This window comes from Dryobates pubescens, chromosome 8 (assembly GCF_014839835.1).
Source record: "Dryobates pubescens isolate bDryPub1 chromosome 8, bDryPub1.pri, whole genome shotgun sequence".
In the NCBI taxonomy this organism is placed as follows: domain Eukaryota; kingdom Metazoa; phylum Chordata; class Aves; order Piciformes; family Picidae; genus Dryobates; species Dryobates pubescens.
This window is the reverse complement of record NC_071619.1, coordinates 39,078,258-39,090,113: the sequence shown is the minus strand read 5'-3', so window position 1 is coordinate 39,090,113 and position 11,856 is coordinate 39,078,258. Positions and strand designations below refer to the sequence as shown.

The window sequence follows — 11,856 nt, the reverse complement described above, 5'->3', positions numbered from 1 at the left end:
CTACTGCAGAAAAGCTTATGCTGCCTTCAGCTCTGACTTCTCAGATCAAGTGTTCTAAAAGCAGGCTCTTCAGCAAGCACAGCTCCCAAGTTCACAGCAGCACAGGAATACAGCTCCAGAAGAGAAAAGTACTGCAATGTATCAGTCCTCATTTTAACATAGGAAGGCTCAGGACACTCAGGATTCAAGTAATCCAAAGGAAACATTGAAAAAATGCACACACAAATTGCTTTGTTTGAAACAGTGAATCTGTTCTCTCCTCCTTCCCCCTTTCCCACTTGCCTTACTCGACCCTCCTCTGCCAAGGGCTTCTGTTTGTTGCTTCAAATGAAACTGGCACAAGGAAACAATACAAAAGTCTACAGGACACAGAGGCTACACAAAGAGTTGCTTTTTGTGATGAAGGCTTGAGCAGAATTAAAGTAGTTTACCCCTTTGGCTGCTCCTGTGGTCAAGTGGAGATCTAAGTTCTGTCTCCTGAAATCAGCAGGGATGCAAATGTAACCAGACACAGAACTCAGCTGTAAATGTCTGATTATATCCTTAGGAGTTTCATTTACTTGACCCAAGACAACAGTACCACAGAGAAGGAACATGGGACCAACCACCACTAACAACAGCTGTCAGCATGGACTGTAAGGGCTTGATCTGCAAGCAAATCCTGCACAGCTTAACTGGCAGGGTTTTGGTAGTGGGGGGTGCTGTAGGGTGTCTTCTGTGGGAAGAGGCCAGAGACAGCTCTGTGCTGGCCCCAGGCACTTCAGCAACAGGCAGCACAGAAATCACAGAATAGCTGAGGTGGGAATGAACCTCTGGAGGTCATCTGCTCCAATCCCCTGGCTCATAGAATGTTAGAAGTTGGAAGGAACCTCCAGAGATCGAGTCCAACCCCCCTGCCAAAGCAGGATCACCTAGGGTAGTCCACACAGCAATGCATCCAGGTGGGTTTTAAAAGTCTCCAGAGGAGGAGACTCCACCACCTCTCTGGGCAGCCTGCTCCAGGGCTCTGTCACCCTCACTGTAAAGAGGTTTCTCCTGATGTCAAGGTGAAACTGTCTATGTTCAAGTTTATAGCCACTGAAAAGAGATTGGCCCCCTCCACTTTTGTTTGGGTTTGAGCAGGGCCACCTGCTTAGGCTGCCTAAGAGTACATCCAGATAACTCTTCAGTATTTCCACACATGGAGACTCCACAATCCCTACAAGAAACCTGTGCCAGTGCTTGATCACCCTCACAGTAAAAAAAGTGCTTCCTGTTCAGGTGTATTTCACTGTCCACTGCCTCTAGAGCATAGTGTGGGCACTGACCTGCTGCACTCCAACACTACCTGAACTCTCTGGTACCTCTGCAAAAGCATGGTGAAGAAAAGGCAGTAAATGCCAAGAAAAAGAGATTACAGTGCTATAGACTGGGGGTGGGGGGTGGTAAGACCATGCCAGCACAAGAGGAGCTGAGAGACAGCTGAATAGGAGGATGCCAAAGGAAATTCATAGCCCCAGAGTAGACTCAGGAGGAGCTGCAACTCTAAAAGGTGCTGTGGCTGGTGAAGAAACCCACATACGAGCAGCTGAGTAAGAAACAAGGAGAGTGAAACAACAGCAAAACACAACAGAGTGATCCCAATCTCCTGTGCTGCCTTGCTGAAGGGACCAAGCATAACATACAGGCAAGGAAGTGGAGACCACTGTGGGATGGAGAATGGCATGGAGGAGACAAAGGGAAGAAAGAAGCTCTGTTTTCCCTAAGTGTTTTGTTTAGTTCCTTTTCCTACCAAACCCAGTAACTAAAAGCTCTTTAACTGGCAATAAATGAAATGGATTAAAACCTCCCCAACTCAAAACTGGGGAAGTCACCTCCTCAACCCCTCAAGGGCTCCTGGCTCTTCTAAAAGCAAACAGTACATCCAAGAGAACCCATGGTCTGAGTGTGCAATTATTCTCCTCCTTCAAAAGCTTCAGTTCACTAACCTTCAAAGGCTTATAAGAAAAGCTTTATAAAGAAGTGGTCTTTAAGTCCTGGATTCCTCTGTCAACAAAAGGAAACATTGTTCAGTTTCTTAAGAAAAAATAACAATTCAATTTAATACAGAAGTGATAAAAATCTCAACATAAAGAGGCAGCTTGAAAAAAATAATCCAAGTGTTAGACTTGGAGTAGTGCAATAAACATATCCATATGAAGACCATACTTCAAATTCCTAGATGACCCAGCCAAATGTCAACAAGAACTAAATAAAATTTAGAATAGAATAGAATTAGCCAGGTTGGAAAAGACCTCAGAGATCATCAAGTCCAACCTAGCACCCAACACCATCTAATCAACTAAACCATGGCACCAAGTGCCTCAGCCAGTCTCTTCCTAAACACCTCCAGGGATGGTGACTCCACCACCTCCCTGGGCAGCACATTCCAATGGCCAATCTCTCTTTCTGGGAAGAACTCCTTCCTAACATCCAGCCTAAACCTCCCCTGGCACAGCTTGAGCCTGTGTCCTCTTGTTCTGGTGCTGGTTGCCTGGGAGAAGAGACCAACCCCCACCTGGCTACAACCTCCCTTCAGGTAGTTGTAGAGAGCAAGAAGGTCTCTCCTGAGCCTCTTCTCCAGGCTAAGCAACCCCAGCTCCCTCAGCCTCTCCTCACAGGGCTGTGCTCCAAACCCCTCCCCAGCTTTGTTGCCCTTCTCTGGACACCTTCCAGCAACTCAACATCTTTCCTAAACTGAGGGGCCCAGAATTGGACACAGGACTCAAGGTGTGGCCTAACCAGTGCTGAGTACAGGGCAGAATGACCTCCCTGCTCCTGCTGGCCACACTATTCCTGATGCAGGCCAGGATGCCATTGGCCTTCTTGGCCACACTGCTGGCTCAAGTTATCTTTAAGTAAATAGAACTACCAATATTGGCAAAGTTTTTCTTACTGCAATACTTTCTGCCTGCCTCCTGATACAGTAGGTATAAAGAAGCATCACAGAGCTGTTGGTGGGAAGCAGTAACGTGTGCTGAAGACCTGTTTCTGCTACAAACCTTTTGCAAGTGAGGGTAGGAAAATACTTATTTAAACATACTCCATTCTGTGAGGCTGCTGTATGGAAGAGGACCCAGACACTCCAAGTCCCATTTCATTCTCCATGCCTGCATGGAGAAAGATTATTTCTTCTCAGGAGTCCTTTTAAACCATTCTTCTGGGGGCAGCCAGCTCTTGCTGCACAGGCTTTTAGCCACCTGCCTATTTCCCACCAAACAAGCAGCTCTGAGAGCACTGACTTGCAGTGAGCTTTAGCTGCAATGGGGATTTAAACTCTAGACATTGTTATTTAGCAATGCCTCAGACTCTGCATTTCAGAGATACATGCCAGATGCCATGAAGCTGCAAGGCAAGCTGTTGGTAGCAGTGCCAATTTGTAAGGCTGATGAATGAACTGAAATTCCAACAAGGGAGTTTTTAGCCAGGTTTGATCAGTCAGAGTAAGCTTTGGTATCTGCAACTCAGAAGCAAACAAGCCCTTCATAGTATCAGTCAGGGTTGGAAGGGACCACAAGGATCATCTAGTTCCAACCGCCCTGCCATGGGCAGGGACACCCCACACTACATCAGGCTGGTCAGAGCCTCATCCAGCCTGCTCTTAAACACCTCCAGGGGATGGCACCCCAACCACCTCCCTGGACAACCCATTCCAGGGCTTCACCACTCTCATGGGGAAGAACTTCCTCCTCATGTCCAGCCTGAATCTCCCCACCTCCAGCTTCATTCCATTCCCCCTAGTCCTATATCCTGAGAAGTCCCTCCCCAGCCTTCTTGTAGCCCCCTTCAGATACTGGAAGGCCACAATTAGGTCACCTCAGAGCCCTCTCTTCTCCAGACTGAACAGCCCTCCACAATGGCTCCACAGTGTTCTTTCTGTGTGTTCTACAAAACCTGCCCTTCATATTAAACCCCTCCTTTAATTTCTTCAGTTTCTCATGGACAAAGGCTACTTAAGTGAACTGAGCAGTGAAAGACAAGCAAAGGTAACTCTTTCTGCTCCCTAAAGCTCTGGAGATGCTTGTAAATACCAGTTTTAGCAGGTTGCATGGAAGAACTCCAAATGAATGCAGCTAGAACTAGTTTTGGACTACTGCTTTCCAGCAAAAACTGTCTTTGGCACTTACATAACCCAATTTTATGATGGTACTTTACACACACTCCCATATCACACTGACTGAAGACATTAAAAGACTACACTGTCACAAAGAGCAGGCACTTCAAATTAAGACAGAAAAAAAATTGCTCCCCACTGGGCAGCCCAGGAGCTTTCCATTTCCCCCCCCATGGAATGACAGAAACAGCAAGTAGCACCAAAACCAACAGGAGAAATGTCAGCAGACTCAGACTGTCATGGTCAACATTAGACTCAGCTCTGTTAAGACTTAAATGACAGCAGTACCTGGAAAATCTGAAGGTTACAACAGACATGCACAAGGCATGGAAAAAAAGTCTACAAATGCCCAGGGAGGTGGTGGAGTCACCATCCCTGGAGGTGTTCAAGAGGGGATTGGACGTGGCACTTGGTGCCATGGTTTAGCCATGAGGTCTGTGGTGACAGGTTGGGCTGGATGATCTTTGAGGTCTCTTCCAACCTTGGTGATTCTGTGAAATCTGCTCACCCTTCAGTTGTACTTTTAGATCCATCACAGAGGTTTTCTTAGGTAGGTGTCTTTCTTCCACTAAGTACTTCTTGTATCACAATACAAGCAATGAGACTCAACATACAGCTATAACCTAAGTTAGCTATAACCTAAGTTAGCTATAACCTAAGTCTCTTGTTTGGTAAACAGCTGAATATAGACATTTTTGACACAGGCATGAAGTGTGTCAGGCCAGACTCACTTCTACCATCAAATGACAGCACTGCTGTTGGGCTTTTCTGACATCTTTACTGCAAGGCTCACAACTTGCATACACAGATGTCTAGAATGAGCTGTGACAAAGTATGATCAGAGAAGCCTGTCACCCAAGACCTCATGACTACGAAACCATGGCACCAAGTGCCATGTCCAGTCCCCTCTTGAACCCCTCCAGGGATGGGGACTCCACCACCTCCCTGGGCAGCACATTCCAATGGCTAACAACTCTCTCTGGGAAGAACTTTCTCCTCACCTCCAGCCTAAACTTCCCCTGGCACAGCTTGAGACTGTGTGCTCTTGTTCTGGTGCTGTTGCCTGGGAGAAGAGACCAACTCCCTCCTGGCTACAACCTCCCTTCAAGTAGTTGTAGAGAGCAGTAAGGTCTCCCCTGAGCTTCCTCTTCTCCAGGCTAAGCAACCCCAGCTCCCTCAGCCTCTCCTCACAGGGCTGTGCTCCAAACCCCTCCCCAGCTTTGTTGCCCTTCTCTGGACACCTTCCAGTAACTCAACATCTTTCCTAAACTGAGGGGCCCAGAACTGGACACAGGACTCAAGGTGTGACCTAACCACTGCTGGATACCAGGGCAGAATGACCTCCTTGCTCCTGCTGGCCACACTGTTCCAGATACACTGGCTTGTAAGTAAGCAAGTTTTATTTATTTACAAGCCCTCAGCAACAAAAAGTCATTTTTCAGCTGTCCCTAAACACAAAATGAGACTGTCATCCAAAAAAATAAATTACTTGAACAAATAGAGTCAACCTTTCCAAGTACTTCCAAGTGCCTTTTTTGGGAGCAATTTTCTTGCATACAAAGAGCCTAATAAAGCAGAAAGCCTGTCCACCTGGGTTTAAAGGTGTCCTGCCATATCTACAACTGTTCAACAGTTTGGGAAAAAAACAAAGCCAAGACTGCAGGCTGGAATTCTTCCAGTCAAGATCACAACACAGGCAAAACCACAGCCCTGGCACACGGTCCACAGGGACTGAAGTTCCCAACTTCGCTCTCAGCCAGTGTCTGGATCACGTCCAGGCCAAGTGGGAGCACTGCTTGGGTAAACCCACAAAGTCTGAGCTGCCCTCAGCACCAAGCAGGGCAGCTGTACTTTGCTCAGTGTTAGAGTTCCCAGTGAACAAAGTTGAAGCAGCTAAGCTGCAAAATTAAGAGGCTCTCTAATTTCACTTCCATTCAGTGTAAGAGAATAGACTGGACTAAACCAGGTTGGAAGAGACCTTTGAGATCATCATGTCCAACACCACCTAATCAACTAAACCATGCAACCAAGCACCCTATCAAGTCTCCTCCTAAATACCTCCAGTGATGGTGACTCCACCACCTCCCTGGGCAGCACATCCCCATAGCAAATCTCTCTGTGTAGAATCTCTTCCTAACCTCCAGCCTAAACCTCCCCTGGCACAGCTTGAGACTGTGTCCTCTTGTTCTGGTGCTGGTTGCCTGGGAGAAGAAGCCAAACCCCTCCTGGCTACAACCTCCCTTCAGGTAGTTGTAGAGAGCAAGAAGGTCTCCCCTGAGCTTCCTCTTCTCCAGGCTAAGCAACCCCAGCTCCCTCAGCCTCTCCTCATAGGGCTTGTGTTCCAAGCCCCTCACCAACTTTGTTGCCCTTCTCTGAACACCTTCCAGCAACTCAACATCCTTCCTAACCTGAGAGGCCCAGAACTGGACACAGGACTCGAGGTGTGGCCTAACCAGTGCAGTGTACAAGGTCAGATGACCTCCCTGCTCCTGCTTTCTAATTTAACCAGAAAATATTTTGTAGTCAGCATTTTGATTTCTTGAAATGCCTTTTTTAACTCCCAGTCTAATATCCACATTGGCCACTGGAATGTGCTGCCCAGGGAGGTGGTGGAGTCACCATCCCTGGATGTGTTCAAGAGAGAGTTGGATGTGGCACTTGAAGCCATGGTTTAGTCAGTCATGAGGTGTTGGGTGACAGGTTGGACTTGATGATCTCTGAGGTCTTTTCCAACCTAATTGATTCCATGTCTCTACTGAATGAAAAACTTTACTGTTGCTTACAGATGGAGTATTAAGCTACTTTTACAAAGCTCACTTACCAGTCAACTCCAGCCTTGCTTGGTTAAGCAAGTATGAGTGTTTAAGCTAGTGGTCTGGTCCAGAAAGCACTGAGAAAGTTACAGACATCACTCAGTAAAAAACATATCAGCAGTACTATGGTGATCCTCCTTAGTGGCGAGAGGGCTGTCTTTTCCAGCCTTATTGATCCTGTGACTCTAAAAAATGGCTAGCAAGCCTGACAGTGTTGTGTGGCACCTTGCTCTGAACTCCAAGTATAAAGCCTAGCAAAAGTTTCATGGAAATCAATCTTAATACAGAAAGCCACAGCTCAGAGGATGGAGGTGAGAGTGTAATGAAGAAAACTGAATCCTTGCCAGGCCTCATATCTTTGGAGCTGGAACATTTCATATGTTCATGTTTCTTATTGCAAGATTCCATACCCTTCTAATGAAGCACTTACACAAAGTTCAGTGTAAACAGGAGACTGAAATTGTCTTCCTTAAGGTCAAGTAACTAAGTGCTTGAGCAAGCAGCTGTTTAAGAAGCATCAAGTAACTAAAACCAAAGAGGTTTGGCACCACCCTCTTTTTCCCCCTCCTTTAATAAATAAGAACATTATCTACACACAGGATTCAAAAATAAATACTAGCAGCTTCCTGGCAATAATCCTCAAAATGTAACAGCAACTCCTGGTTCCTCTTGCCCCTTGAGAGTTCAGTCTCTTCCAGAAGTAAGACAGGTCCACAAAAAATGAGCCATATTTTCTAACACATACCTCAGACACACAGTACGTGGTAAATACCTCCTTTATGTCCCACCCCTGAAATGATATCCCTTCACAGAATTCTTTCCTTCATAGAGGAGCTGCTGATCTTTGACATTTATGGCCAAGTGAAGACAAGGAAAAAGCAGGCAAAGCTATGAACAGCAGTGCTGAGATGTGGGGAGCACGGGGCAAAGACAGCCCAAGAAAACACTTGGGTGGTGGCTCAAAAGTAGTAAGAAAAAGAAGTCACTAATTTCTTTTACATCTGCAGGCTTCATGGTTGCTCTTATCTGCAGTTTTTTTTCTCTTGGCCTTCCATTACCATTATGTTAGTCCCCAGCTCATGACTAACCAGCTGCACCCTGTAACACTCTACCAGGTGTCTGTGTGCAGAGGCAGAAGCCTTCTGTTCGCAGTGGCCCCTACCCTATTCAATATGCAGAAGGCATTTTAGCATACAACGGAGCAGCACACAGCAGCACATCCTGTGACCACTTCCAGTCTACAGAAAACAAGCAGTGGAGTTTTTTTCCAACCCCCCCCCCCCTCAAGTTTATCAATTTATACTGAATCAAAATTGAGCACCTGGAAAACAAGATACAAACACGTGCATTGATGAGCTGTCCACGTCTGCCTAAGTCTAAGTGATGTCCTAGGATTCAGAACCACATCATTCCACCCTTGCTGCCTCACCTGCTTCCATGCATGGTCACTCTGCACCACAAGAATTTGAACAGTTGTCTTGTATGGAGAGCATCAGTGGTGTAATCAGTCCAAACAGTATTCAAACCCCTCTCCCCTAGTCAGGAAAACCACAGGCACTTGCCCAACTACATTCCCTGACATGTGAAGTCCACAGTGCTCATCTTACAGCTGGACTGGCTGGACAAGTAATAAAAGGCATAGAATAGGCCAGTTTTTCTTCTTTTCATTACTTGATCATATGAGTCTCTTCATCAGCATCATAAAACTCTTCATCTTCACTTCCACTCCCTGCAGAACTGTCTTTGTCTCCAGCCTGGAAACAAAAGTCAAACTGGTCAGTGCAGAAGCCACTAGAGCAATCCCAAAATACATCAGCATGAACATCTCATACAAAGGTGGGGTGGGGGTGGGAAAGAGAGACAGGCTGAGTGACTGTATTAAAACTCTGAGAGAGACATTAATCACAGATTCATGGATTGCTCAGGTTGGAAGGGACCCTCAAAGGTCATCTTGTCCAACCTGCCCTGCAGTAAGCAGGGACACCTCCAATTAGATCAGGCTGCCCAGGGCCACACCGAGCCTGATTTTAAAGGTCTCCAGGGATGGGGCCTCAACTTCATCCCTAGGTAACCTGTTCCAGGATTTTGCCAGTCTCATTGTGAAGAGCTTCTTCCTTATGTCCAACCTAAATCTACCCTGCTCCAGTTTCCAACCATTGCCCCTCATCCTATCACTACAAGCCCTCCAGAATAGCCCTTCCCCAGCCTTCCTGCAGGTCCCCTTCAGATACTGGGATGTAGTTGTAAGGTCTCCCCAGAGTTTGATACATCAATCAGGCACAAAGAGTCTGACTTGATGTGGGGATTTCTGTGGTTCTTTTGAGGAGTGATTTGCACGTGTGTCTCCTTGGTTCATCTATGTCTCTTTAAAATGGATGGGCTTTCTCTGCTTCATCAATACAGTATATGTGCAGGAGGGAGACTGGCTAGAATGGTTCTGAAGGGATAACCTACACAGACTTCTTAAGTCTGAGGTCCCTGCTCTGTGTTGAGGTACTAGAAACAGAAACTTAGAACACACAGATTAGGCAAGAACTTTTCCATCCCCAATTATTGCTTTAATTGAACTTGTGTAGGAAAATGCCCATGCTGCACATTAAGAAGTGTCCCCTACACTATTAACTGAAGGTCTCATGGAAAAGGGAAAAAGCATTAGCACTTCATGCATTCTGAAGGAAAATTCCAGCCACAGTCCTTTCAAGAACAGAATAGGTTGGAAAAGACCTTTAAGATCATCATCCAAGAGTCTCAATGTCCTTCTTAAATAGAGGGGCCCAGAGCTGGACACAGGACTCAAGGTATGGCCTAACCAGTGCTGAGTACAGGGCACAATGAGTTCCCTGCCCCTGCTGGCCACACTATTCCTGATGCAGGCCAGGATGCCATTGGTCTTCTTGGCCACCTGGGCACACTGCTGGCTCATGTTCAGCCTACTATCAACCAGTACCCCCAGGTCCCTTTCTGCCTGGCTGCTCTCCAGCCACGCCAACCCCAGCCTGTAGCACTGCATGGGTTTGCTGTGGCCAATGTGCAGTACCCAGCACTTGGACTTGTTGAATGCCATCATGTTGGACTCTGCCCATTTGTCCAGGTCCCTCTGCAGAGCCCTTCTACCCCCTAACAGATCAACTCCTGCCCCCAGCTTGGTGTCATCTACAAATGAACTGATGATTGACTCAATGCCCTCATCCAGATCATCAGTGAAGATATTAAAGAGGATGGGACCCAGCACTGTTCCCTGGGGCACACCACTAGTGCCTGGCTGCTAGCTGGATGTGGCACCATTCACCACCACTCTCTGGGCTCAGCCCTCCAGCCAGTTCCTAACCCAGCTCAGAGTGCTGCTGTCCAAGCCAGGGGCTGACAGCTTGGCCAGCAGTTTGCTGTGGGGAACAGTGTGAAAGGCCTTGCTGAAGTCCATGTAGAGCACATTCACAGCCTGCCCCACATCCACCAGGCTGTCACCTGATCATAGAAGGAGATCAGGTTGGTCAGGCAGAAAGTAGTACTTCTATCACATACCCAAACTAAACTCAGCTGTTACAGCAAACTGATTTTTGTCTGGCCAGTGCAGCATTTTTCCACAGAAGTGATACAAATGATATCAGTTACAAAAAGATTCCCTTGCTAGTATAAACTCCACCTAGTTAAAAGATTCAGAATTCCCCCCCCCTCCCCCAGTATGCATGAAGGCACCCTAAGACTTCTGCCTGCCTAGTCATATGCAATGAAGGGTGAGAGAGAGGGTGAAGAGGAGAAACGAAAATCATGATCCTGACTGGCAGTACCATGCAAGAAAAATCTGTAGCTTTAGATCTGTCTCTTCAGAGCAGTTTTGCTACAGCAGTGTGCGTTAACTGCAAAGGAATTGCAAGCAGTTTGAGCACCCAGACCTGTCAGAAGCTATAAAGGGAATCATGTGAAGCCTTTTTTTTTCCCCCTAGATTTCTGAAGTTATTTGAGGGAAGTCAGGCTAGCATTGGATGCTGTCCAACTTGAATATCATGTTCTTGTATGTTAACAGGGACAAAACCTCCATTCTGGGCAACCAGAACACATGCTATCTCCAAAGAGGTACAAAAGGACAATGGATTTCACAGGTGGAATTCAGGCTATGCCACATAAATTTTATGTCTCCCTTGCAGAAGCTTCGTAAGACCTCCCCATGGCCTTGTCAAATAGGGGAAATGTTTATCAGCTTCCTGTTTTATCAGTGCTTTCTTTGTGAGCTATAGAAGAAACCCACAACTTGTCACAGACATTTGGGATACAACCTCACTGAAGTTACATGATTACCTCAGGCTTGAACAAACAACTGTGTCCAGTTCTGGGCCCCTCAGGTTAAGAAGGACATTGAGACACTTGAACGTGTCCAGAGAAGGGCAATGAGGCTGGGGAGAGGCCTTGAGCACAGCCCTGTGAGGAGAGGCTGAGGGAGCTGGGGTTGCTTAGCCTGGAGAAGAGGAGGCTCAGGGGTGACCTCATTGCTCTCTACAACTACCCGAAGGGAGGTTGTAGCCAGGTGGGGGTTGGTCTCTTCTCCCAGGCAGCCAGCACCAGAACAAGAGGACACAGTCTCAAGCTGCACCAGGGGAGGTTTAGGCTGGAGGTGAGGTGAAAGTTCATCCCAGAAAGAGTAATTGGCCATTGGAATGTGCTGCCCAGGGAGGTGGTGGAGTCACCATCCCTGGAGGTGTTCAAGAGGGGATTGGATGTGGCACTTGAGCCATGGTTTAGTTAGTCCTGAGGTGTTGGGTGATAGGTTGGACTTGATGATCTCTGAGGTCTTTTCCAATCTTATTGATTCTATGATTTATTTTAATCCATCTGGGACAAAGTGTTCCTGAAGAAGGTTCTCTAATTCATCTTTTAATTACTTTTAACTCTTTTTCTTTTTGTGGATCCATTTCA

At 46.8% G+C, this 11,856-nt stretch overlaps 1 protein-coding gene across 1 annotated transcript in view; it reads right to left on the bottom strand.

Annotated features, from left to right (window-relative positions):
- Positions 1-8,235: 8,235 nt before the first annotated feature.
- Positions 8,236-11,856, bottom strand: part of SLC22A15 (solute carrier family 22 member 15) — a 40,468-nt gene continuing 36,847 nt past the window's right edge. The window contains exon 12 of the mRNA XM_009898752.2: positions 8,236-8,699. Coding sequence (XP_009897054.2) covers positions 8,613-8,699 — 87 coding nt within the window. The 3' untranslated portion in view covers positions 8,236-8,612. The remainder of the gene's footprint in view (positions 8,700-11,856) is intronic.